We start from the raw sequence: 27,548 nt of genomic DNA, 5'->3' as shown, positions 1-27,548 counted from the left end.
CCTGTTTACAATTTCTGTCCTTAACTTGTTTGATTTTCTGAGGGGCCAATCTGTCCAGGACCAAGGTAAGATGACTATTGTATGTGTTTACTAACGTCTCTGGGGGTCCCTCTCTGAAGTATTCTAAAGCACTGGTCAAGATCCTTCGGAGAAATCCTCTTCAGGTTTCGGTATGTGACTGATTAGGGGACACTGAGTTTTCCTGGGGGTATTTGGGAAATGAAATTCCACAAAGCAATGAACCGACCAAATACAGGGGTTCATGTTACTGATGTTCCTAGAGGAATTCCTAACAGCAACCCAGTCCAAGATGTTTCCAGTAACACACGTGGGCTCCGTATTAGGAATGTCAAAGTTTACATTTTCCAAGTCTTGCTAATTCTATGGTGTCCCTGTCTACCTAGCCATCTATTAAAGTCACCCAGAAGAATGGTGGTGCTGTTAGGTGTATTAAGGGATGCAAGGATGTGTAATAGGTCTTCATTAAACTCAGGCATCCCAGTCGGAGGTCGGTACACCAGGATGCGGTTAATGCAGCAATTATTAGGGAGGAAATAATTTCACACCCGGGCAGGTGATGGTGGTCTTGAAGTGCAGATCTGGTCTGACAAGGCGTGCCACTCGTTCGCCCATTCCGTGCTCACGGTTTTACTGAAAAATCTGAAACCAGCCAGGACCGCCAGGCTTATGTTGGGGCCACTGCAGTCTCTAAGCCCAGTTTCAGTGACGCACATTACATCTATGTTCTCCTCTTGTATGTAATCGTGAACATTTATGGCGTGTTTATTGAGGAAACGTGCGCTTAGTAGTGCCAGTTTTATGTTGTGCTCAACTTGAGTGACCTGTATATTCGCGGCTTCTGCTGATGACATTACCTCATCACATCTGACAATATTTGACTCAATCATCGGGTCAGAAAGGTACGTAAGCTCTAAAGCCATCATGTTTTTAAGCTCTAAGTTCACTTCGGTCTGGTCAGCGGGCTGCTTATTTGCGTTCTTTGCTTGTGATTGAAGACAACCCGGACTCTGGTCAAACATGTCTTTTTCCCTAGCCGCTAGTGCTGGGTCACAGGCCACTGTATCTTTGCTTGTTCCCTGGTTGCTTCTAGTAACGTCATGAAGCAAAGTGTCAGTGAGGTCTTCCTTTGACGGTGTTGACCTCTAAGCATCATCAGCCCCAGTTGATTCATCACACTAGGCTTTACCTCCCCATCCCTCTTCCACATCCCAGTACTTACTTTTGAGGAATACCAAAGCTGAAGATGATAGGTTGTATGGAACACTGCAAATGTATGCTGCCACACCCCAATCACCAACTTTTTTGAAGGGCTGCTGGCCACACTTCCTTCAGTGTTTGCCAGGACAAAGAACACTGGCACCAAATGCACAGGCCTCTTGACTGACCACATTCAACCGGTAATGTGTAATACATGTATAAGGGTAGGCAGAGGTGGCTGCCCTACAAATGTCCTGTAGGGCAACTCCCTGCGGATCCACCCAGGAAATCACCATGCATCTGGTCTACTGACCCTGGATCCATAGAGGCAGCGGTACATGTGCCACCTCATCGGCCATGCAAATAAGTGTTCAAATCCAATGACTGATGGAAACAAAAGAAGCTTTCCTTCCCACCCCTGAGGCCCCATAAATAACACACAAATTGTCCACTTTTCGAACACCAGCAGTCCATGCAATATATGCTAGCTCTGCCCTGCGGACATACAAGGCATGCCATCTCTCTTCTTCTGGCAGAGATGGGTTTGGGTGGAACACCGCAAGCACAATGTCCTGAGACCTGTGGAAGCTTGAATCCAATTGTAGCAGAAACTTAGGATCACAGAGCAGCACCAGTGCCTCTAGTAGCACTCTCAGAATCGGCTCCTTACAAAGCAGAGTGCAAATAAGCGGGCAGAAGTAAAGGGCAGTAGAACAAAGTATTGAGTGTCAATAGTCTTAGATTAATGTCATCTACCTGCTCAAAACGAATTGCTGATGAAACCTCAGCAAGAAGATCCCAAGAGAGAGTACCTGAATAATCAACAGGCCTGGCAAGGAGAAAGCTCTTAAAAATGCATTTCACTAGAGCACCACCTTCCGAAATGTAAACCTAAGGTCATGAAACGTCTTCACTGCTGCCCACTATGCCTTCAGGGCAGACACAGAAACACCTGCTCAAATCCAGCAGACAAGAATGATAGGATATCCGCCATGGCAGAGGACATGGCCTGATCCCCACTCTTCACACAGTAGGAGGAAAAAGGTGCCAATGCCCTTTGCAGCATTTGAGTGTTGCAAGTCGTCTACAGGTACGCAGACATTAGGTTACCTGCAGAGTAAAATCTAGCTTCTGCCAGCCCCTCCTCTTAATCTCCATACTGACATACTCGCCAGAGACAGTCCGTGCCTGCCCCTCAATGACGTCAATTGGGCAGGGTACCATGGAAGCACCCACACTGAAGCCACCGCCAGATTCTTCCACAGAGAAAATCACAATAGGCCACCACCAGGATCAGTTCCACCTTGCAGTCCAGAAGTCTGCCCAGCACTCTCACAATCAACAGGATGGAAGGAAATGCATATAGCAGGACCTATAGCCACTCCAAGGACAATGTGTCCATTCAGAAGGCCCCATTGCTTGGAAATCTGGAGCGAAATAACTTCCGATTTTCATTCTCTGGAGAAGCAAAGAGATCCAGACTGGGAAACCCAAAACATGCTCCAATCTTACAGAACAAATATGGGTGCAGTGACATCTCCAGAGAGGAGGGGAACACCTGACTGAGCTGGTCTGCAGTAGCATTGGCCATTCCCCTGCTATGCACCAATCTCAGAAATTCTAAGTGAGGCTGAGAGCTGATGTATTGTCTGTCCGTATTCATTGCCTCTGTTGGGAAAGACCAGCCGGGCTCTGGCAATTGCCGGCTATTCCTTCCAGTTGGAGTGTGACCTCACGGTCTGTGTATAGATCTCCTGGTTGGTGATATGCCCCAGAGTCACTCCCCACCCCACTCCACTGGCATCTATGTGAAGCGTGATTGGTACCGACTTCACCAGAGAAATCCCTCTCCTCGATATGTCCACCAGAGAAATCTGTCCTTCAAAGTCTGAGACATCATCAGCAGGACTTCCAACTCCTATGAGGCTGGGCACCAATGCTGATGGAGATGCCCCACCAGAGGCCTCAAGTGCAACAGTGCTCATGGCACCACAAACGCAAAGGATGCAATATGATCCACAACCCTGAGCAACATCCTCCTGGCTGATACTACCTCCATCCTTCACAACTGCAGCAGCAACTCCTACAGAGAGGTTGCACAATCCAACGGGATCAGCACCCGACATAGGTCAGTCCAGAACTGTGCCCCAATAAACAATGAGAGGGCACCCGATTGGTCTTAGCTTTATTGACCAGGAATCCCAGAGCAGATAGACAGGAACACTTGGTCTAAATCCCTTCCTGCAATTACAACCTTGAGGTAGCCTTCAACCAGTCGTATAGGTATGGAAATAACTGTATCTCACCTAGGTGTAGTGAGGCCACCACTGGAGCCAGGACCTTGGTAAAAAACACTTGGGCCAAATGGGAGAGACCTGAACTGAAAATGATGCTTCCCCACTTCCAGAAGAAAGTACTGGTGATGTGCATGCTGGATTGGAATATGGAAATTGGCATTTTGCTGCAACTGTTTATTCAGAGGCCAGCCTCAACACATGGAGTTCCTTTTCTCCTCAATCTAGGTGTCACATAATAAACGGTTTAATGTCAGTTATTTATTCTGCCATATTTCTGATGCATATCCCACCCTTTGGATCCCTCCCCCCGAGCTACCAATGAGCCAAGAACCAGGAACGTGTACATGAAATTTTCATATATGTATTTATTTGGACGATAGGTAACGGAATCGCCCTAAAATCTCACACACCACTTTATCCGTGGCACAACACAACAAACTTCTCTCTACATAAATAAATCACACAATTTAGTTGGAAAAACGCAAATCACAATAGTTTACTTTATACAAATTTCAAAATAAATGATCATCAACACTGGTCCCTGGATAAAATCACTTTACATTTCCAATGCTGTAATATTTCTGTTTTCCTGCGTGCTTTAAAGGCTAGCAGTAAATAAACACAGGGTGATTTAGCAGTGGGTTTTTCAGGACCCCCCTACTTTGGTCTGTGTTGGGGAAGTCAGACAGAAAAATTGGGATGATGTGAGAATTTTGGATTTCAGACCCCCCTCCACAAAGGCCTGGGTTGGGGAAGCTGGCAGTTTAGGGATTATTTTAGTTTAGGGACAAAGACACCTCTATTCCTAAAAGAAGTCAGAGTTAACAGGTAAAATAGAATTACGGCAATTATATTATAGTCTATAGTTTTCAGAGCACACTGGAAGTGTGCTTTGTTAATTTCAAATTTTAACAAAATCACTGTGTGGTGTTCCGCCACAGGGAATTATAAAATCAATATTTTTTTAGTTAAATAGGGTAAGGAGCTACACAGTTCCCCCCAAACCCTCCTCTCCCCCGCAGCCCGCTATAAAGGGAATGGATTTAAGGCCAGCAGATTCCTCCACCTTTTGGTTGCAAAGGGTACAATTCTACTTAAATAGAAAACCTTTGTTTAAAGTTCCAGAAAGACAGCTACATGTCAGAACCCTCTGGAAGAACAGGGAAGGGGCCTGGTCACTCCACTCTCAAGGATGGTCCCCAGCAGGAACCAGTCAGCTTTTAGGCCTTCCTAACAAAAGACAGCTCCATGCAGACACAATCTCAGCCAAGTCTCCTTTTGGTGTTTGCTTGTGCTGTCAGATGGTAAGTTTTAGCAGCTCTCATGATGGTAATTTCAGCAGTGCTTTTCTTTCCTCATAGTGCATGCACTTTATATACTAGTGATGACACCATCAAGTTTGCAACATTGAGCAGTTCCCTGCAAGAATTCTCGCAACAAGGATTGGCCAGTTACCCTTCTCTCTGATCATAAATCCAGCCTCTCTCTACAAATTGCTTTAAGAGTCTGGAACAGACATATAGCAGCTTCCCTTTGAAATCTCCTTTTGTTTCTTTGCCATTCTTTTTGGCACAACGTAGTTTTGTAGCAAAACTTAATAATTTACTAGTAACCGCCACATGTATTCCACTTCTGCTACTAATGGATGGGAACACCATCACTGTCTCAAAAGAGGTCAATATCTTGGGGTATGGTATACCTGGACTCCCCGTTAACCTTAGCAAGACAAGTTAACACTACTATCCAGTGCTTTAAGTGGGGTAAGAAACTGAGGGGGGGCCCTCATCTGGGGGCGTGGCCTAAGACGTGATGGGCATGGCCTAATTGGTGGGCGAAATGCGACATGGTAAAACTGGTCGGGCCTACATTACTAAGTACATATTGTGTAGCAGACTGCTTGCTACATGGCTTAAAGTATAACAAATCAAAGCTCAAGGTGATTATTTATTTATGTGGTTTACTGCACTGAACATAGCTTATCTTATTTGTGAACCAGATTTTATGCTACCCATGCCTGCCACTTATGCTGTGCCCATGCATTTTTTATAGAACAAAAATTGGCAATAAGGGCACATTGCTAGTGAGTCACATTGCAAAAGAAAACATTGCAAAAGAAAAAGAAAAAACAAGTTTATTTGCCAGGTGACATTTTAAAATGCTCATTTGCAACAGTTAAATACACTGCAAACCACTTGTGACAATTAGAATTTTCAGGAATATTGAAAAGTTAGGCAGTGACAAAGGCAGTATTCTAATGCCATAGTGGGATGTTATAGCCCAGGGCCAAGGCCTTATCTGGTGTATTGGCCCACACTCAAGTAACAAGGGTAGGATTTTTCAACACCCGATTGAAGCCCCTCTCCCATTTTCTTATGAAATTAGAATACAGCAAAGTCCCAACCATGACTCAAAAACGAAAGGTGTTTTGTACATTGGAATGGATTGTACATTGGAATGGATATTGTGAAAGTGGAATGTCGGCTCATGGACATACAGTAATTAGCACCAGGAATAAAGATCAGGGTGTTAATGGCCAGCATTGTGTGAAACAAATCCGGTATCAAATCCGGTATGGCATGCCAAATGCAGTAATTAGCACCAAGAATAAAAATCAGGGGAACATAAATGAAAGAAAATGATCATCAAGGGTCAGGAGAATGCTTCATATTTGTGATAGGCAAAGGAAAACTACCCAACATAATGCCCATGTTGCTTCACACAACCAAGATAGTCCAGAGGACCAAAGACAACTGAATATCAGGGCGCACCAGGCTGGTTCACAGAGCCACCATGGGGATACTGCTGACTTTGGTGCAACAAATGGTGCAATGGGAAAATAAATGGTAGAAAATGCATGCGATCCCATACTTGCCAACCCTACATATTTAGGCAGTAGGCTACTGCCTTTTAAGCAGTCCTACTGCCTACAGATTTCAGCGACAGATCCTACTGCTTTTTACAGTGGCGGCATGTAATTTTTGTGACTCTAAGGCAGGCTTCAGGACAAAGCATGCAACACATTAGTCTGTCTATACAGTGGACTGGTAGGTGATTACTTTAATTGGACTCAGACCAATCCACTGAACTGACCGCTACTTGACTCTGTCCAGCACTCTTGCCGGGGCAACTCTTAGGTGAACCACCAGTGAAAGCAAGTGGCAGAGTGTAACACCTCACACAGCATCTGCTGACAATTTGGTGTTAAGTTACCATTCACAATTATTCAATTTTTACATTTCAACATCTTTCCATGTTGTGCTGTTTGCATGTTTTGTATTTCCCTGTGATGTCATTGTTATGGGAATTATTATTTTTGAAACTTGAAAAATCCTACACATCTTTTTGGTCACAGAAGGTTGGCAATTATGCGATCCTCCTCGCATGCGAGGGAACAAACAGCAGAATGTTTGGAACAAGGAAAATAAATGAAAGAAAATGTGTGCGAGGCTCGCACTCATTTTCTTTCATTTATTTTCCTTCCCGGGACTCTAACTTTCTCTTGTAACCCTCGCGAGGGGTTGCCAGAGGAAGTTAGTTTCCAAGGTGCTCTTCCGGCAGCACTGAAGCAGGCAGCTGTGACTGGCAGAAGTGTCAGCCAGTCACAGCGTCGCTCAAGCTGTGACTGGCTGGCAAGTCTGTCAGTCACAGGCTTGCCCGACTCTGCCATGCCTGACCTCTTGATGGGCGGCCGTCGGGCTCATCTCCCGTCGCGTCTGTGGCGGGAGATGCACCCGCCGTGGCTTGGTGGGAATGGGGGGCCCCGGCAGGGCCCTGGCTCAGTCTCACTTTTTGGAGACTGCCGGGGCCCGGCCCCAGCAGGCCCCGGCCCACTTTAAGCACTGCTACTATCTCTTTAGCGTCCTATACAGCCAAGCTCATTAATGCTTAATGCTTGCAGACCTTACCTCACACCTGACAGTTGTCTAACCTTAGCAAGAGCCCTTATCCTGTCCAAAGTGGATTATTGCAACATACTCCTGGCTGGCACTTCGAACAACAGTATAAAAAAAACTCAAAGTTACTCAAAATAACGCTTTTCAAACTGAACTAAACATCCCTAGGAGAGAACATATCTCAGATCAAGACGCAAAGTGTATTGGCTACCAATCCAAGACAGAATTAGGTTCAAAATTCTGGCAACTACTGTCATGCGCTGCATTCCAAGCTGGCGCCTTTGGCCTCGTTGCCGCTTACGGGCTTCCTGATTCCCGTCACGCTTGACGCTGCGTTCACTAAGCGGTCTAGTCTTTCTCCGCTTGGTTGACCGTAACATTATTTAACCACTCCTTTCCCTTGGTTCAGCGCGTTGCAACCTTCCACGGTCAGCTGCTTTTCCTCGCTGCCGCGGTCTTGCTACACGCGGTTTACCTCTTGCTCCTCGAGCCTTTCCCTTTGTATTTCCTTTCTTTTCCCGGTCCCCGCCTTCAGTACTCTTCCTCCTTCCTCCTTTCACTCCCTCGTTTTCCCGGCTTTCTGCTTATTGTTTGTTTACTATCTTTTCCGGTGTTGCTGGAGTTTACGTATCCCGGTGCCTCCTGTTGCTGCCTTCTCCCATCTCTCGTCTGCTTTCACGAACCCAGCTGCCATCAGGATACCTGCTGGTCCTAGGGGTTTTTTGCCTATTCTGGCTTTTTTTCCCCTTTTTGTCCCTCCTGGGAGGGAGACACGGTCAGGGCGTGTTTACACGCTCTCACTGTGGCTTCCTCTTGTGGGAGACACGCTCAGCCTCGAAAAAAAGAAAAGGACTACACGGCTCACCGAGCGCTCAGCCCAGTAGAGGAGGACTTCGACTCCACAGGTGAGGAGGTTGAAGAGATAAAGAGGGGAACTGAAATTGTAGTAGAAGCCGGTGCTGACAGTTTGCAACGCTCCCAAACTACAACTATGGCAACTCCTGAGCAAGTGCAGGAATTAATAGCTGCAGTGCAAAGCCTCTCCCTCGAAATGCAAAATATGAAAACCGAAAACAACCTGTTAAAACAAATGGTGGCAGTGAGAGAGCCCCCCAACACAGACCTGCCTCCCATGTCATTGTCCTCGGGGAAGTACGATGGTTCCCCCAAAACCCTAAAAGAATTCCTTGACGCTTGCAGGGTGTATTTTTCCTTCAGAACCCGCACCTATGCCTCTGATCATGCTAAAGTTGGATTCTTGGTGTCCAATATGACAGGGAACGCTCTTGCTTGGGCCACTCCCCTAGTCACCGGAAATGACCCTGTCCTTCAGAATTTCGATGCCTTTGTTGACTTTGTCAAACGAACCTTTGAAAAACCCGAAATTTCAATGGCAGCTGGCGAAGACTTGATGGACATCCGCCAAGGACAAGTTGATGTGCTGTCTTACATCTCCTTGTTTAAGAGATTGGCCCTGGAGACGGGTTGGTCTGAGCAATCCCAATTTATTCTGTTCCGCCGAGGCCTTAGGGAAGAACTAAAAGACGAAATGGCTCACTTCCCTCGTCCCACTTCTCTGCAGGATCCGATGACTGCTGCCATTCAGATGGAGTTCAGGATGCAAGAAAGACGTCAAGAGAGAAGAAAGACACGCACTTCCTTTCTAAGGACCTCCTCACCTCCTTCAACAGCGCTCAAACCTCACGACGAGCCCATGCAAATCGGCACTACTCGCCGTTCTCTAACGTCTGAAGAAAGAAAGAGGAGAAGGGAACAGGGCCTATGCGCCTATTGTGCCTCTGATCGCCACATGGTGCACAATTGTACTGAACTAACCAAGAAACCGGCGGAAAACACAAACCCTCGAGCCTAGTTGGGACGGGTTATCGAGGGCAGTCTTCCAGTCCCTACGTGACTATGTCAATTGATTCCTCGGACCCTTCTGAGGATTCCCGCCTGATGGTTATAACTGTTAAGGTTACTGTCCATTGCAGCCCAGTAGAGACGCTGGCTCTCTTGGATTTCGGTGGCACAGGGAACTTCGCTGACACCCTTTGGGTAGACAAAGTCGGTGCTTCACGGATAGATCGCAGACACGGCCAGAAGGTAGAAGGAGTTGATGGTACACCTTTGAGTTCAGGACTCATCGTTCAGACGACCGAACCCCTTCCTCTCACTATTTTCCAGCATTCGGAAGTCATTACTTTTGACATCATTCGAGCAGCCCATTTTCCCCTAATATTGGGGATCACCTGGCTGCAACAACATAATCCCCATGTCGATTGGAAGTCAAATTGTTTGCATTTTAATTCCAGCTATTGCCAAACACACTGTTTCCAAGAAGCACACTACCAGGAGGTAAAGATCTCTCCCACTGTTCTCCACGCGACTGTTGGGGTGCATTCCATTGACAAGGTATTGGAAGAATACCCTATGCTGTTTGCGGAATCTGCCTCCATGGCATTACCACCCCACAGACCGGAGGACTGCTCCATCGGGCTGATACCTAATGCCCTGGTGCCATTCGGCAGAATGTTCGCATTATCCAAGACTGAAAAGGACGCCCTACGAAAGTATTTGGATGACAATTTATGCAACGGTCTCATCAGACCCTCTAAGTCCCCGGTGGGTTCTCCGTTGTTCTTTATCCCAAAGAGGGATTCTAAAGACCTCAGGCCATGCATCGACTACAGGGGACTCAATAAGGTAACTCGCAAGGACAGGTACCCCATGCCCCTCATTCCTGACATCTTGGAATCGGTATAGGGAGCGACAGTTTTCTCCAAACTGGATCTGCGCAATGCATATCACTTACTTAGAGTAAGTCCCGGAGATTAATGGAAGACGGCCTTCAGGACGCCATTTGGCCTGTACGAATACTACATGATGCCCTTCGGATTAGTCAATGCTCCTGCTATTTTTCAAAGGTTCATAGACCGGATTTTTTCAGATTTATTGTTTATTTCAGTGGTAGTTTACCTAGACGACATACTTGTTTTTTCACAGACTATGTCGGAACATCGGTTGCATCTCTCAGAGGTCTTGGAGCGCCTTAAAAAACATCATCTATTGGCCAAATGTGAAAAGTGCGTATTCGGGGCATCTTCGGTACCTTACTTGGGGTTTATCCTCTCACCACAAGGAGTACAAATGGATAAAAAAAAGGTAGAGGCTATTCTCCATTGGCAGGCTCCTTCCTCAGTCAAAGAGGTTCAGAGATTCCTGGGCCTGGCTAATTTTTATAGGCGTTTTGTGCCAGGGTTTTCCAACACTGTTCTACAGATTACCAACTTACTAAAGAAGACATCTGTGCCTTTCATCTGGAGCCCTCGGGCTGAAGAGAGCTTTCAACTTTTGAAGAAAAGCTTCTGCAGCGCTCCCATCCTACGCCAGCCAGACCAAAACAAGCCTTTTATCGTTGAGACAGATGCCTCTGCCGCAGCTATAGGAGCTGTTCTACTACAAGAGCATGACAACGCGGAACACCCAATAGCTCATCTGTCAAAAACTCTCACTACGAGTCAACAGAATTATTCCGTAAACACCTACTACAGGGGTGCAGTCACCCATTCATAATCCGGACCGACCGTAAGAATTTACAGGTTCTACAGTCAATGGAGTGCATCAATTCCAGACAAGCCCGATGGGCGCATTTTTTCTCACAGTATGACTTTAGCATCACTTATATTCCTGGAAGCCAAAACACTTTGGCTGATGCCCTGTCTAGGAAGTCTTTTTCCTCTCATGTTGCCTCAACCTACCCTGAGAAATTGTTTCCCAGGAACCGCATTGTTGCCACTATCTCCTCATTGTTTCAACAGATAAAAGAAGCCGTCTCCTCACATCCAGAACCCCGAGGCATGATTAAAAAGGATGGTTTATTCTTGAAAAATCAGAGGATCTGCGTACCATCCAAACCTCTCCAGGAAAACATATTGTCCTGGTGCCACAATCACAAGACTGCAGGCCATAGGGGGCAGGCGAGTACCTTGGACCTGATCAGAAGAGCCTTTTATTGGCCAGGTTTGTCTGAAGACGTTAAATGTTATGTAAGGACCTGCAGAGTCTGCTGTCAGAGTAAAAACAACACAAGGAGACCCATAGGTCTACTGCAACAGGATTCCATCCCGGAACGTCCATGGAGTCATATATCCACTGATTTCATTGTGGACCTACCTTTGTCACAGGGATGTTCATGCATAATGGTGACTATTGATTCCCTCACCAAGATGGCTCATTTCTCTCCACTCCCTGGTATACCAACTGCCGATGGTATGGCATTGGTTTTCATTAAAGATGTGTTTTGACTCCATGGTCTCCCAGACAAAATTGTATCAGATCGAGGGAGCCAATATGTCTCCAAATTCTGGAAGTCCCTATGCGCCGTTCTTAATATCCAGCGCACATTGTCATCGCGATATCATCCCCACACTAACGGGCAGACGGAGCGTTTAAATGCCACCTTGGAACAATACTTGCGCAGCTACGCCAACTTGGAACAAGACAACTGGGTGGATATGTTGCCGACGGCGGAGTTCGCCTATAATAATGCCAGTCATTCCGCAAGCAGAATGTCTCCCTTCTATTGGTCATATGGATTTCATCCCTGAGCCATTATTCCCCTTTTCCCCTACAAACCTGCACTTCCGGAGGTAGAGGAGGTACTAGTCCGAATAAGGGAAACACAGGACAAAGCTAAGTTGAACCTCAGAGACAGCCTCCAGGTCTACAAGAAGCAAGCCAACCGGCACCGGCAGGTAGCACCTGACTGGAAGGTGGGCTCCAAGGTATGGTTATCCACTAAATACCTTCCCAGATGGTCTCGGTCATCTAAGCTGTCCCCCAGGTTTATTGGTCCCTATCCCATTACTGCTAAAATCAATCCAGTGGCTTTCCGCCTAAAGCTGCCACATTCCCTTAGGTGGATTCACCCAGTGTTTCACGCATCACTTTTGAAGAGTGCCGAACAGTCACAAAGGGCTCGTCCTTTCCCGACTCTCTCTCACTTACCTGATACACCAGAGTATGAAGTATCCAGGTTGCTGGACTCCAGGTACGGCAAAGGGCGCCTGGAATACCTGGTGCATTGGAAAGGTTTTTCCCATGCGGAGGACTCCTGGGAACCCAAAGCATACATCCACACCCCTGTCCTTCTCCGGAAGTTTCACTGATTACATCCCGGTAAACCGGGGGGTCTGTGCCTTGGCGGGGGGCAAACTGTCATGCGCCACATTCCCAGCTGGCGCCTTTGGCCTCGTTGCTGCTTACGGGCTTCCTGATTCTCGTCACGCTTGACGCTGCGTTCACTAAGCGGTCTAGTCTTTCTCCGCTTGGTTGACCGTAACGTTATTTAACCACTCCTCTCCCTTGGTTCAGCGCGTTGCAACCTTCCACGGTCAGCTGCTTTTCCTCGCTGCCGTGGTCTTGCTACACGCTGTTTACCTCTTGCTCCTCGAGCCTTTCCCTTTGTATTTCCTTTCTTTTCCCGGTCCATCTCCGGTCCCCGCCTTCAGTACTCTTCCTCCTTCCTCCTTTCACTCCCTCGTTTTCCCTGCTTTCTGCTTATTGTTTGTTTACTATCTTTTCCGGTGTTGCTGGAGTTTACGTATCGCGGTGCCTCCTGTTGCTGCCTTCTCCCATCTCTCGTCTGCTTTCCACGAGCCCAGCTGCCATCAGGATACCTGCCGGTCCTAGTTTTTTTTTGCCTATTCTGGCTTTTTTTCCCCTTTTTGTCCCTCCTGGGAGGGGGACATGGTCAGGGCGTATTTACACGCTCTCACTGTGGCTTCCTCTTGTGGGAGACACGCTCAGCCTCGAAAAAAAGAAAAGGACTACATGGCTCACCGAGCGCTCAGCCCAGTAGAGGAGGACTTCGACTCCACAGGTGAGGAGGTTGAAGAGATAAAGAGGGGAAATGAAATTGTAGTAGAAGCCGGTGCTGACAACTACACACAAATGCCTTATTAACACGGCCCCCAAATACTTGACTAACCTCTTAACCAGGGTCGGATTGGCCCCTCTGCCTTTTGGCCCGTGGGCGGCCCGAAATCATCCCTGGGGAGTGGGGGGCAGTTTTTGGCCACCCCTGGGCCGGTTTGAAGAAAAATAAAATGTGAAAAAAAATATTTTTTTTTCCAATTTTCTTTTCTTTTTCAAAAAGCCTTTCATCCTTCTTAGGTCGATAAATGAGTACCAACACAGATTGGGTGATATTGTATGCATATTTGTTCTATAAAAAAAGAGCTTAAGTGCAAGTGCGTTTCATTGCTTCCCAAGATGTCACTTTGGTGTAGGGGTCAAATGACATCACTTCTGGTGATGTCATCAGAGGTCAAGGGTTGTGAGGTGAGGGGCAGGCCACTTTTTGAGGCGAGGGGTGGGCCACTGTTATTTCGGTGACTGAGCCTATTTCTTGTCCCAGTCCGACCCTGCCCTTAACCCCCCCACAAACCATGAAACATAAACACGCTTCCGCAGCCTTTCTCCTCACAGTCCCCAAATTCAAAAGATCCAAGTCCGGTGGACGCAGCTTTCCAGTAATAGCCACCAAAGAATCAAACACTCTCCCCTTTGCCATCCGATCAGACCCATCACACATGTCTTTCCGCAGAATAGTCAAACACTGGCTCCTTACGTTCAAATGCTATTACCTAGAAAACACCTTGGCTAATTGTAAATATATTCTAGAACTTTAAATATTGTACATTGTAAATCACACTTTATTTTATATTATATGCTCATTCTATTCTATGCTTCTGTAACAATTTCTGTAAATATCTGTCCAGCAACTAGATACCTACGGGTTAGGGGTGCTTTAGAAGTGCTAAATAAATACAAAATATTAAATGGGGAATTTAATAAAACGACAGCCATTTCCACATCATGTTGCACGGCCATGTGGCAACTTTCTGCCGTTTACGCATAAAGCATAATTTTCACGCCTTAGGAGTATCTCAAAACTCCTTCCTGACCACAGAACCCGAATGGTAGTCGACCCTCCCACCTCGGTTGGCATTGGTTCCTGATTCTGGATAACAGGTAACCTCGAGGCAGCCAATGGGGAGGGGGGGAAGAGGTTAGGGAGAAGTTGGGGATAGGGAAGGGGTAATTGGGGAAGCCGGATAGAGTGTTAGGGAACTTGCTGTTGGGGATAGGTTGTGGGGTTTTGAGGGTAGAGACATACAATACATATACCGTGCAGGACTAAACCTGTTGTGATTGCGTTGTACCATAGCCCCACTCTTTCTGTCTCAATACTCTGAGTCTACTAAGCACACTGCTTCCTAACATATGCACCAATCTTGTCTTTTGGAGCACCTACGACTTGTACACCCCTTCTTATTTCAGAATGTGAACCCCCTTCTGAAAACTCCAGCCACTGAAGCAAGAAGCAGCAACAAACATTAGCACATTAAACAACCACATTCAATGCCACATGGCAGTTGAGCTCAAGGGTATATTGGGGAGGGAGGTCCTTGCACACACATAGGACCACAGGACTAAGACAATGCCACTCGCCATGCTGGAGCATTTCCTCCTAACAATGGAGTTCAGCACACGGAAATCAACAAACACGAATCAAGCATTAGGGGCAGCCACAAGAATGTGCGCTTCTGAGCATTCTTAGTGTTCATTTACTTGAAAAGTATGCACTGTAGATGCGCGTTAGCCTGTGCCCTCCAAATGCCCCCAAAATAGGTAGTGTTCACTTATCTGATGCCTGGGGGGACCAGGTAAGCACACCGCCAGGCGAAGTTCAGCAGGAATTGGGCGTACGGGTGCTGCCAAACTCGCTCTTGCTTCAGAACGCTGTCGGGCGGAGTGGACGAATGACAGTGAGACAGAGTTCACTTGTCAAGCTCCCGCCTAGACACCGCCACGCCCGGGCCAATTACCTCTACTCGGACTCTGCTCCAGTCTCCTCCGGCCTGTGCCTGCAACAAACAGAAATCACCTGCAAGCAGCATGGCCCGAGTTGGAGTTTATGGAGCCCCCACAGCCTTGCGTGCATTCCGTTCATGATCGCAGCCCCAAGCATCATGGGAATTGTGGTTCAAAGTGGTCTGGCGTCCCAATACACCACACCTCCAAGGTTTATTAGCTCGTGTGTTGTAACTCCGGCCGCAGCGCTCCCCAAACAACAGCCCTGCATCCCATTTACTCACAATAATTATTATGAACATGTCATTTACTTTACAAATACCTATTTTTACCCCCCACCAGTTCGCCAACCCTTGAATCCGGGACACGTTCATAGCAGCCAGAAACACCTTTCAACTCACCATTACAATTCCATAAGTCACAGGTGGATGAATTTTATTTCAACAAAATTGCATTAAAATGACCTAATAAATGACAAATCAATCAAGGAAGAACAATGAGAAAAATGTACAGATTATAAAAGTCATTTTAGATTAATAGGAAATCTTTAGGATATATAAATTGGAGCCCTCCTCTCCCCAGCACAATGTGCCTCTCTGGGCCAGCCTGTGACCAGAGTTTTTTTATTAGTATGTTTGCTGTTTGAACTTGTCCTTGGAAGGCCTTGGCAACACAGAGATCTTTCTCCCCACATTCCAGTCATGCACCAGCTAGAGCCATTTGCTCTGCACAGAAATTAACTTTCAGAGATACCTCTTAGCAGCCAAACGTTATTGCAGTTGTAAACAGCTGGGATGCCAGACAGTCTTTCAGTGTGGAGTCCTTTGTCAACTTTGCTTAACAACAAGCAAAAGGGTCTGCCTCGGGCCTACAGGAACTTTTCATGTGACCCCTGGAAACAAAGTGGGCTTTTCTTTTCAAATGTTTGGCGGTATTTTGAATGTGAAGCATAATATACATTACTTTTTGTCAATTTATGATAGCAGGGGTACATTTGTCATGTTTTGCCTTGAATTACAAACACCCGTTAACGTAATTTTGGCATCAGTGTTTGAAAATCCTGCTTTCCACATGAAAGGGGCCTTTGCATTTATTCTGCCACTGTGGATAAAAATGCTGCTGTTCCATTTGTAATGACAAGTAGGCTTTTTTCATATGGCACTTCCTTGTGTTCCTTGCAGAAACCCTAGTTTGCCTCAATAGGTCAATTTTAAGTGTGACGGTTCTGTTATTTTATTATGGCTGGCAGGTCATTTTTCCTGTGGGCCCTTCAGTTCCGTGGGCTTGGGGCCTTTGATTACACTCCACATTGCAGATCAATGGATGCCAAGAAGTCCCCCCTCCTCACCATAGAGATGATGATTTGCAGAGTCTCCATCTTGAGAAGGACCTTGGCCACAAGCCTTTTGAGCCACCTCAAATCCATAACACAGCGGAACCTCTCTGGGTTTTATGGAATCAGAAGGATGCAAGCATAGACTCCTTGCCCCCCGCAAGGCCTGGGTACCCTCCATATGACCTTGCCCAACAACGTCTGGATCCGCTTCTGCAAATCCAGCCTATTTTGTGGATGCCATGGCCACAAAGTCAGCACAGCCCCAGGCTGCAGGTTATGTGATAGAAGGTCTACATTGTACCCCAGCCTCACCTCTCAATAGGCACAGACATCAGACGACTACCTCTTCCACAAGTTGCCAAAATTTTGCAGCCGACCCCCAACCGGTCATTGCTGACTATCTGGACTTCTGCCCTTCATGCTGAGAACAGAACAGCTACTCTACCAAAACTGTAAAGAAGAACGCTGCTTGCCAGACTTGCTGAATCGCGACGGATGAGAATACATCAACTTGGACATAGCAGCTGCCCACACACCATCAGAGGTGAGGTCCAACAAGCACTGAACCTGGAGCCGGATGTGGGTGGGCAACTAGGTGCACAATCAGCACACACCATAATTGCAGAATCCAGCCTCTGGAATCACCCCAATACAGTCTAGGAAGCTTATGAAACAGAAATATTCATTCATAAAGCAAGATGTGCCCCTGCAAAGGACTTCTTGAAAGTAGCATCAGCCTTTTTATCCATGGGATCCTACACAGCTGCCTCTTCCATTGCCGTAGAGGAATGACCGACCAAGCTGGCCAAAATAGGTTTGATCTCTACCTCTGGCAAAGAACCTTCCTCCCCCTTCAAAGGATACACCTTTAAAATAACCAGCATTGGACATCCATTCCGGGTCCAGCCAATCTGACAACATCTTGTCCTTGATGTCTGAAATCAGCTGCAACCCCACCTTGGCAACTTTTTTTATTGACGTACTTTACGGTCACCCCCTTTTCCAAAAACGTCCCGAGAGGGAACTCAGTTTTCCCAGCACTTTCCACAGAGTATACCTGACAGACATGTGTCTCTGGTAATCACCATCCTCATCTGAGTACTTGATCTCACTGGAAAACCAAGAACTTGGAAGTGGATGATGACTGTGAGGAGGAGGAGGAGGAAGACAGCCACCATCTTCGACTTCTGTTGATGACTGTGCATTTCCTGAAAAGTCTTGAGGACAATAGTTCACACCCTCTGATCTGAGGTATGTCCCTTCTTTCCAAGGAGGGCATAGAGGAATCTGACTCCGCGTCAGAATCAACCTCCACGTGCTTACAAGTATACTTTCTTCCAACCATGACACCAAGGACAAAAGCAGTACCAACACACAAAGCAGCAGCAGGACACACCAACACCTGTCAGTCCATCTACAAACTGCCAGGCCCACAGGAGCTCCTTAACACCCTGCCCTGCCCGTACATCTGAACCAAGTAGAAATTAAGGGCAATGTCTGCGTGCACACCAACCAACCTCCCACACACCTGCTAATCAGGTGTGCTACACTCAGAGAGGGACAAAGCCCTCTCTAATTATCATGGATCAGGGCTGGAGTAGGGATAGCCCAGTGCCTGCATCCCTGTTAAGGTATATATACTTTGTTTTTCAGTCTTTCTTTTTACAGAACTGCCGGCCCCCCGCCAGTTCCCTTTGATGACAATGCATGAGAAATGTAAACATTTTGCCAACCACTGCAGACCCGGGTAGTACTACCCTTCACGCCCACCAGTTTCCTCCAGAGCACGGGGCATCTAGACGTATCTCTGACACACAGCCCCACTGGCTGAGCTACTATCCCAAGATATGCGGTTCACATGGCCGAGCAGGACCAAGAATCGCTGGCCCACCTGCCCCACCTCTCATTTACCAGGCAAGTCTTGCCCCCTTTTCTGCCGTATAGCTCCTGCCTATCGGCTGCATGGAACATCCATAACACAGCCAGTGGCCCAGCCCCAACTGTTTAGTCCCATAAAATACCAACGGAAAACCCTGGCCAGGCCAGTGACCCTCATCTGTGCCTGACGCAGGACAGCTTCCCACCCCGGGCCATAGTAAGGCAACATGTATGCTCCCAGAAGCTGCAACAGCTGCCGGAGCACACATCAAGTCTCACCTGGGGCCCATCGCCAAAGAGGGGGCCGAAGAGACAAGCAGGATGCTTTCCGCTCCCCTCACCCACGTGCAGACGAGCATACACACAGTGCCCAAAATCATTGCCCCTCAAAGCCCAGCAGCAAGAGGATCAGAGTCCCTGTACAGGGTACAGGAACATTTGAACTCATGTGTAATGGGTTAAAGATGTATAATACCTCCTAAAGGGGGTGCAGTAGTAGAATTAGATGAGAAATCCTGTCAAGGAGGCGGGGTCTCAAAAGTAAATACTGGGACGAGGAAGAAGGGCTGTGACGGAGTGCCATTTGGCAAGGGTGTAGAAGTCCTGGATTTTTATTTTTTGTATTAATTTAGTAAAATGATGCAGGCAATTCCACCTCTGAAAGGTAAATCTTCTGATCAGATTCCCCTTTCCTAAGCTCCACACCAAAGCATAGTGTGTACCGGTGTCCTGCTGAATCAGTATCCCAATCTGCAGTGCCTGCTCTACTAGTGGCACAGAGCATGTTCACAGGTCACAGGAACCCATTTGACAGCTGTAGTGACAGCAAGGTCTCTGCAGTACAGGGGCCACATTTAAGACATACACCCCTGTTCCAAACTATGACGATTATAAGTACCATAGGCTGGTTGCAGGGTAAACTTTAAGCATAAACCAGGCCTGAGTTAGGGCATGGGGCATGGCATGGCTCATAACCATTGCAGCCACATCAAATTGATATTACACATGCGTCGGCCCTGTAGGCCCAGTTCAGCTGTGGGTTATGTGTATTCCCCCAGACAGGGTGCACCTTGCCCTAATGGCAGGAATGTAGCCTGGGGGTGTGGGGGGATTGCCTCTCCTTGTTCCTTAACACCATTTCCCAAGGACAGCCACTCCACAGGAAGCTGGTCTGGGAACAGGAATGAAAGGACACATCCATTCACAAAGGCATGGCCTTACACCAGGGTGCTGCATACCTAAAGGTCTTTGATCTTTTTGAGAAGGGTAGAGGTGCGGTTAGTGTAGACAGGGAGAGCTCTGTACAGTTGAGGGGGATTTCCGCCATCTTGTTTCTCTCCAACTCTCCCTCTCCTGCTGTCTCGCCACATCCTCTAGCACAAAACACTTAGGGTGTCATGTCAGAAGGGCAAAGATCATGTCTTTCAAGAACAGGGATTGGATCGCTTAAGTGGTCTAGCTGTAGTCCAATCACCTGTGGACTTTCTCATCCCACTCCTTTAAATCATCCTTTGGACTCTAACACTTCAAGAAGATTTCATTGGGCCTCTGTTGGGAGAGTTGATCTCTCCAAAGGTTCTTCGACATGTGAGGTGCAGACTGAGTCTCCAAGGCAGAGGCACGCTCTGTCCCCCAACCATCCCCAAGGATTATTGGGGTTGGTTTGCTGCTGGGTCCAGACTTGCCTCTCTGCCAGGCACAACGGTATCCAGGACCACCATGTCTTATAGGACACCTAGAGTTGTGGACCAGCTTCACTTGTGTTTAGGAGAACAAGAACAACAGCCAAAATGCCTCCCTAAACCCATGAAGTTGGCCTCAGAGCATCTGGAAGTCAAGGTCAGCTAAGGCTCCCTATTCGACCACCTCAACGCTGGCTGAACTGATGCTGAGCCATGTCCTATGCCGAGGGATCCTGTTGGTGCTGCTTTTCGGCGCTCCTCTGAAACCTTTGAACAAGTGCCTGCATCTTGAGCTCGCTCAACGCTGCACTGTGCCCTCGCTGAGCCTGTCAAGTGCTAGGCTCAAATCACTGATCGACACAGGGATCCAACTCGAACCACTGGAGAGTCACTAGCCGACTCAAACCATGGGTTACGCCACGACTTGACTTCGTACTTCAGTGTCACTGAAGCGCACATCGGAGCAAAAGGGTCACCATTTCGACAACTGCTGCCCGCTGACTCGAACAACTGGAGTGTCACTCATCGACCCTTCTTGGCGGTTACAACCGTGCCCAACCCAGTCCAATTTTGAAGAGATCCTGGTGATTGACCCAACCTGCTTCAAACATCACAGAGCTACCACCACTTCCATACCTGCTTGCCGCTTGGGCACACACGATCCAATGTACCTGAAGTAAGCTTGATCTGCTCACATCACTGTTCAAAGCTGTTTTCAATGCAGTCAAACCCCCAAAGACCTGAAGCAAGGTACTATCGACCAATAACTGACCGGTTAGAGACTGGTTAGGTCACTTTTGCACCCTTTTCATTTAAAGACATATCCTTTTAAAGAACACTATGGTTACTTGTTTTACACCCGGTTGTGGTTACTTGCTTTACATACCGGATTCATTTACCAAAGTGTTGCATTGTGCTATCTTTGCTTATTCTCTTTTCTTTCCTCGGGTGTAGTGTTTTTCTATTTAGTTATTTTTCCAGATGGTGTGTTTATTAAAGTATATCTATGTTTGTGGACCCTTGATTGGGCATTCCCTTTATTTTGGACTGTTATGCTTTGTTGTTTGGGTCGCTACTGAATCACATTCACACTACTTTTAAGAGCATGGCCTTCCCTCAGCCTGTTACCAAAGAAGGAGAAATAGGCATACCTTTTTACTGTGACTGTTTTAACTTTATGATTGGGTTGGCTCGTGGTTTGTAGCAGTGTGAGGGCTGAGTGGGCATCTCAGCCTCTACTCATCCTTGTACTTCTGCAGGGAAGAATCCAATTTATCACAGGGACGTGGAGGTAATGGCAATGTGTATCTAGCAAGGTTATAATAAATCCCATATATTTATGGCACAGGGATGCCCGAGTTTTGTCATTTAACACACTGCGTGTTTCGCCGTTTTTAATAATTTCCAACAAGCGAAAACGTGGCTTGGTGGGCACACGTAGCCCCATTGATTTTTTTGATGACCTGTAGGGTATATTTGCCCAACATGTTTGAGAGAGCTTCAAAAATAAACGTTGAATGCTTTAAACTATCATGAAATGGTTCTCTTGCAACACATCCTCTGTTGTTAACGTTCTTTGTTGCAAAAGCCCACAACTACACATACTGACTTGTTTCTTTTTTGCTCTTTCAGCTATCCCCAAGAATTCCAGGATAAAGGTAACTATTTCCACATATATTTTGTAACCCGATCGCGGAAAATATTGTATTACATTGAAATATATACGTATAGTCGTGTCGATGTTGTTAACGTGTTTATTTAAAAATAAACGGAAAAAAACACATACAAATAAGTCCACGTCGGTTTAACATAGCAGGTTCTGTGGAAGTGAGGGCGCTAGCTCCCCCTGCTGAAATAATATGAAACGTTCCCAACGCATCGACTGCTTGAGAGACATTACTTCCAAGTGGAAGCACAAAAGCACGTTTAATTCAGATCAGAGGCGTTGCTGGGGGGTGGGGGGGGGGCTAAGGGGGCTATAGCCCCTGCTCTTTTGGTAGTAGCCCCGAATAGAATCTCAGGAGCTACAGCCAAAAGGCTAGCTAGCCCCCAGTCCCAACAGTTCCGACATCAGTGTAGCCCCGGGTCTTTTCCAGACCTAGCTACACCCCTGATTCAGATTATTATTTCTGTTTTACTGGGTACACCCAGAGAAGTAGCAGTTGGTACAACAAACAGCACAGCTGGAGAAATTGTACAAAATTGGTTGAAAAACCTGTATCTCGTCAAAATGTAATTTAGCGAAATTGTCAAGAAACGATACCAAGATTCTTACTAGAGGAAAGCAAGCTTAAAAGTGCACTTTTATGGGACACAAAAATAGCATGCATATTTCTGCCTTTCCCTTTATTGCACTAAATGAAAATATTATGCTGAGACAGCTTTCGAAGTTCTTTAGACGTCACATGTCTATAGAACTTAGACAGCGTATGCAATTTTCCATCTCAGAATGATAGTTTTCAGATAGCACATAACGAAAGGGACAGTGAGGAATTGAGAGGTAGCTCAGTGGTGAAGGGGCCGTGAATTCAGAAGATATACAGAGGAGAGAATATTAGAGCGATATACAGTTAAGGGCCGAGGATCGCGTTTACATTTTTGCACCCTGCGCTGGGTGTTTACTACAATAAATACGAGTTGGGCAGTTAATTGGATAGAGGGTGAACGGGTCGGGGGTGGGGGGGAGGTGTGCATATCCCTTACATTAATAGTAGTAAGTGGAATTAAAGTAAGAAATAGTAGCACGTTTAGCTTAAAAAGTACAGAGACAGTTGCCATGTATTAAATGTGTTCGTATATTCAGCACTGCTGGAACCTCACCTAATTTTCAAGGGGATTCTGGTTAATATGCAGCTATGCTACTATTGTTACTTACTCGGAAACTCGCTCTTTTATTTGCTGCAACGCATTGCTATCACGGCATGTTACAAGCGATTAACAGTCTGATTTACTTTTTTGAAGCGGGCTTTGCAACAGACACTTTTGAAAAGCGGTCAATGAAAGTTGAACATGAACCGCATTTCCATAGAACACAAATGCATAATGTATTAAAACGTAGCACTACTTTACACACCAAGAACCGCATGTACTTCCGTGATGTTAATTCCGGGGTCGTGACCTGCATATAGTCGACGTTGCTAGGAGGATCAGGGCGCGAGGTCAGCGGGGCTCACGTGGAAGGCTCTTTTAAACGGAAGTCCCGCCCATTGCTGCTTGGTTATGGATAGGAGATACCGCTAAAGCCGTAATATCTGCCCCCGCAGATAAAGCACGGGAGCCCTGACCGGCTGAACGTGTCAGGCAGAACTGCGCCAGCTTTAGAGCCACGTCTCCCACAAAAACCCCTTTGCTTTCTCTGACTTTTTTGGGGGGATTTCTTTCATTGCTGCTGTAAAATGTCACTTTTCTGCAAGCAGATTTGAACACTTGATGCATAGCCCCAGATTGCGCTCTTTGAGTTTTTATGCAGTTATTTGGATCGACGTTTTCGTGGTAGACGCGCTAAATTTTAAGGGTTCTTCCTAGATCGAAATGTGGTTTGAAGGTTGCTGGAATAATTAGTTGGTCCTTGGGGGGGGTGAGGGGGGGCGTTTTCCCCAAATTTCTCAATCGTGTATTTTGCGCACTTGCTTATTATTTTGTTTTATGTTCAGACCCATGTTCCTAGGCGTTCCGAAAACGCATTGCCCTCCTTGCTGAATTTGAACACTGCAATAAGTCCAGGCGGACATTTAAATGCACGTACACCTTCAATGCATTTCTCTTGTAATTTGTTTTAGGTTGACGGAAGGGCAACCTTTTGAAAAAAATAAAAATGAGTGCCATAACGTTCTAAATCATGGGCACTTGGAACATCCACTCCCCCGTCCCCCGTGCCTTAGCAAATGGACATCGGAACTGTGCTTCGACCCGGTTGGCTTTGTTAGGCGCGTGCCCCAAGTGCACAACGCATACAATACGATATAGAAATGTTATCTTTAAATGGCTTATATCCAGTTATAATGTAGGGTGTCCCGAATGGTATCTAGATATATTTTTAACACGTATCTTTAGGTAACCCTTCAAGTTCATAGCGTGACCTTGGTCAAAGAAAGGAAAAAGGCAACATCTAGTGCAGAACATTATCTTAACAAATTAATATCACCTCTTCATTTTAGAGCCCACACCTCAATACGAGTAGGCGTTTAAGCATGCCCAGCACGAGCTACAGCAAACAATCCTCGCTGAATTTCATTGTGTAGTGTTTTTTTATTTACACACATTCTTGTGTTTACTATTCACTTGGCCAAAGAACACGGTTCGTTTATTTGTATTGTACGGTTTCGGTTTCTTTCACTGTGGATCCACCATTGGGGATTTACGGAGCTCAATTCACAGACGGAATTCTCTTAAGAACAGAATTCTCTTAAGAACAGACGGAGAGGAAAATGAAGGGATGATGGGAAGAAAGGGATCATGAAACCGAGTGTACTACGTAGCTAGCGTTCACTCATAAACCTGACACATGTACAGTTCAGTGGGCTGACAATGTATTGCAGAGATGTGCCTCTGCACTCGGCTATTGCAGTTGTGTGGACATGCCCACCATGAAGTTGGGTAAGAGCAGCTATTATTTAAGTAAGGATATCATTTTGTATGCAGCATATACTGGGTAAATGGTCACTATTGGAGGCAGTTTAAAGACCTCTAACTCCTGTTATTGAATGATTCCTCGTATGCTACAAGACAAATAATCTGAAGGTAGTTTTAATTTTCCTCCCAGGTAGGTACACATTTGGATTCCCATGTTGGTGCCTTCATAACAAATACATTGACTTCAATGAAAGGGATCTACGTCGTCCACAACCCCCAGCCACGCCCAAATCTGGTTTGATGAATCTTACGTATCGGTTATTGTTCGCACTGAAACTCGGCACAAAAAAAAATCCATTCATTACGTTACCATTCAACTTTACCTTGGTTCATTAAGAGACTGGCGGTCATACGTTGTTTTGTAGTGGTGATTTGCAAACAGGTTTTCGAGCTTGACAGAGTATTGCAAAGATTTTTATTTAAAGCCACAATATTACCCGGGGATTGCAAAACTGTCAAATTATAACTTTTGTCAAGTTGTTCAGTGCATTTTAAAATTAATGCTATGTTTTGAAATGCTATTCAGTCTCAAACATGGCGTTTTTTGAGGTTCTGCTTGCACATTAACCCTCAAATGCATATATAGGTGTCATGTACATTAAATAAATGTGCATAAGCATTGTTTTTAGTCGCGGGCCCGTGGCCTCAACGCTGCGAGGCAATTAAGGTTGCTCAATTCAGTTTAATTCACTGTTGTTTTACCGGAAAGCGGTGGGAACAAACACTGCCTAGAGCCACTGGGCCTGATTTATAAAAAAAAGACATTAAAAAAAAATGTAAATGGGTAAGTCCCATTGAAAACATTTTGGTAAATCGGGCCCAGTGAGTGTACCATATATGTAGGCACAGGATTCTTACAGACCGTTGGACTCGGGCTAAGGAATGATGAATGAATTCTCTTACTGTGACATCTATGCTCGGTGTTTATCAGTACACTCCTTCTGCAGCATGGGGTCTGGCATGGATTCACATGCTCATGAATGATCCCTGTTGTCAGGCTGGGAATCCTCTGTAAAAGAAAAAACAGTTTCACTTTCACTTGAGCACTGTATTTCTCCTCTAAACCCATCACTGTGCTGTGTCATATTGCCCCCATCCAATGACAGTCATCTCCCTAAGCCCCACCTCTGGTAGCCATCTTCAGATTTGTACTGCACGCTTCAGTTTTGGGAGTCCTTGAGTTGCTCTCCAAGCTCTTTGCAACCTTTTTTCATGGAAAAGTAAAATGTTTGCTTTAGTGGTTTTTTTGTTTGGTAAATTTTTTTGTGGTTTATTTATTTATTTTTTTTTTTTTTCCACCCGAGCCTGTTTGTTCTTTCCTCATTGGCCGGCAACAGGGATCCATTGTTTGTGAAGTTTTGCGCCCCTCAAGGGCGAAGATTTGTTAAAGTCTCAGGAAGGCTATCTTGGGCCTACTTCGTGTCCTCCGACCATGACGGCAGAGAAAAAGGAGGAAAGAACCCTCTTCAGGCCCTGCACCAAATGCGGGCTACAGAACAAACGTCTTCGTGGACAACAAGCATCTGCAATGTCTTTACTGTCTGCACCCGGACCACATGGAGGTGGAGTGCAAGATATGCCTGGGCTTCTCGAAGAAGACCATGAAAGACGGGCACAGCAGGCTGGCGGCATGGCTCAATTCGAAAAAGGCCTCTGCCCCATGCTCCAGGCAGGGTCATGACTTGCCCAGGGCCAGCCGGTCTGAAGAGCGGTCTCTCTCTGGGAAGAGGTCAAAGTCCTTTGAAGTCGCCCCATCCATTCGGGTCCAAGATAAGGCGATGAAACGCAAGTCTGATTCCACCGGGTTCGCCGCTAATGCGGGTGCCAGGTTGGATAGGCCGCAATCATTATCGCTGTCCACCTCTGTAACCAGCCTGCAATCGAGCTTCTCTTCGAAGAGGAAGTCATCCAACCTGGCCAAGTTATGGGAGAAATCAGGTAAGCTCAGGACAGAGTATGAGAAAAAGGCCGCCCAGCCCAAGCGGGCGCAACCAGTACAGCAAAAATCCTCGACCACTTCGTCGACCCATGCGTTGACGACCACGGCGGAGGTACGTGCTGACCCAACGAGGATGGCCCAAAGGGTATGCCTGCCTCCAAGGCGTGACATGACAGCCGAAGCGGCAGCAAAGGCTCCAGGCACCCATGGGGGGTAAATCACTGGTCCTGGTCAGGGAGGAAAAGGAGGGGATGAGGAGGCCCAAAAACAGCCCTCCAAGGTTGGTGTTAGATGGACATCTCATCCATGGACGACAATGACCAAGAGTCCATCCATGCAGGGCCTAGCACTCCACTGCAGCCAAGGGACATATTTATGGACAACTTGTCGACTCTCCACACCTTGGTGATGGAAATCCAGCAGAGGTTGCCCCCAGCACAAACACCTGTGGTGCCGCAGGTCCCTGACCAGCCTCCGCATAAGAGAAAGTGTCATCCGACACGTCCACATCAACCTCCTCCACCACGTCGGGCACCGACTCCACCAGTCGACACTGGTACGGATACGGCCACAGGAACCAACGAAGATGAGGACTTCATCACGGCAGACGATGAATCCCCGCATCTGGATGCTCCTCATCGAGTCTCTCCACCTGGCGAAGTGGAATCATTCCATTTAATGATGCCCAGGGCCTCCGAGCTGTTCCAGCTGGTGCCCAAGGAAACCAGGAAAAAAGGCTTCTTGTATCAGCGATGAGAGTCCAAGAGGAAGATTACCATGGCAGAGCCCTTT

The 27,548-nt window shown here is 46.7% G+C and overlaps 1 protein-coding gene across 1 annotated transcript in view; it reads left to right on the top strand.

Moving 5' to 3' along the window:
- SKAP2 (src kinase associated phosphoprotein 2) overlaps window positions 1–27,548 on the top strand; it is an 846,051-nt gene that overhangs the window by 164,561 nt on the left and 653,942 nt on the right. Inside the window, exon 3 of the mRNA XM_069648220.1 lies at window positions 21,818–21,843. Coding sequence (XP_069504321.1) covers window positions 21,818–21,843 — 26 coding nt within the window. The remainder of the gene's footprint in view (window positions 1–21,817; window positions 21,844–27,548) is intronic.

Source organism: Ambystoma mexicanum, chromosome 2q (assembly GCF_040938575.1).
Source record: "Ambystoma mexicanum isolate Mex_15411 chromosome 2q, UKY_AmexF1_1, whole genome shotgun sequence".
In the NCBI taxonomy this organism is placed as follows: Eukaryota; Metazoa; Chordata; class Amphibia; order Caudata; family Ambystomatidae; genus Ambystoma; species Ambystoma mexicanum.
The sequence above is the reverse complement of the archived record's forward strand: the minus strand, read 5'-3'. Positions and strand labels throughout refer to the sequence as shown.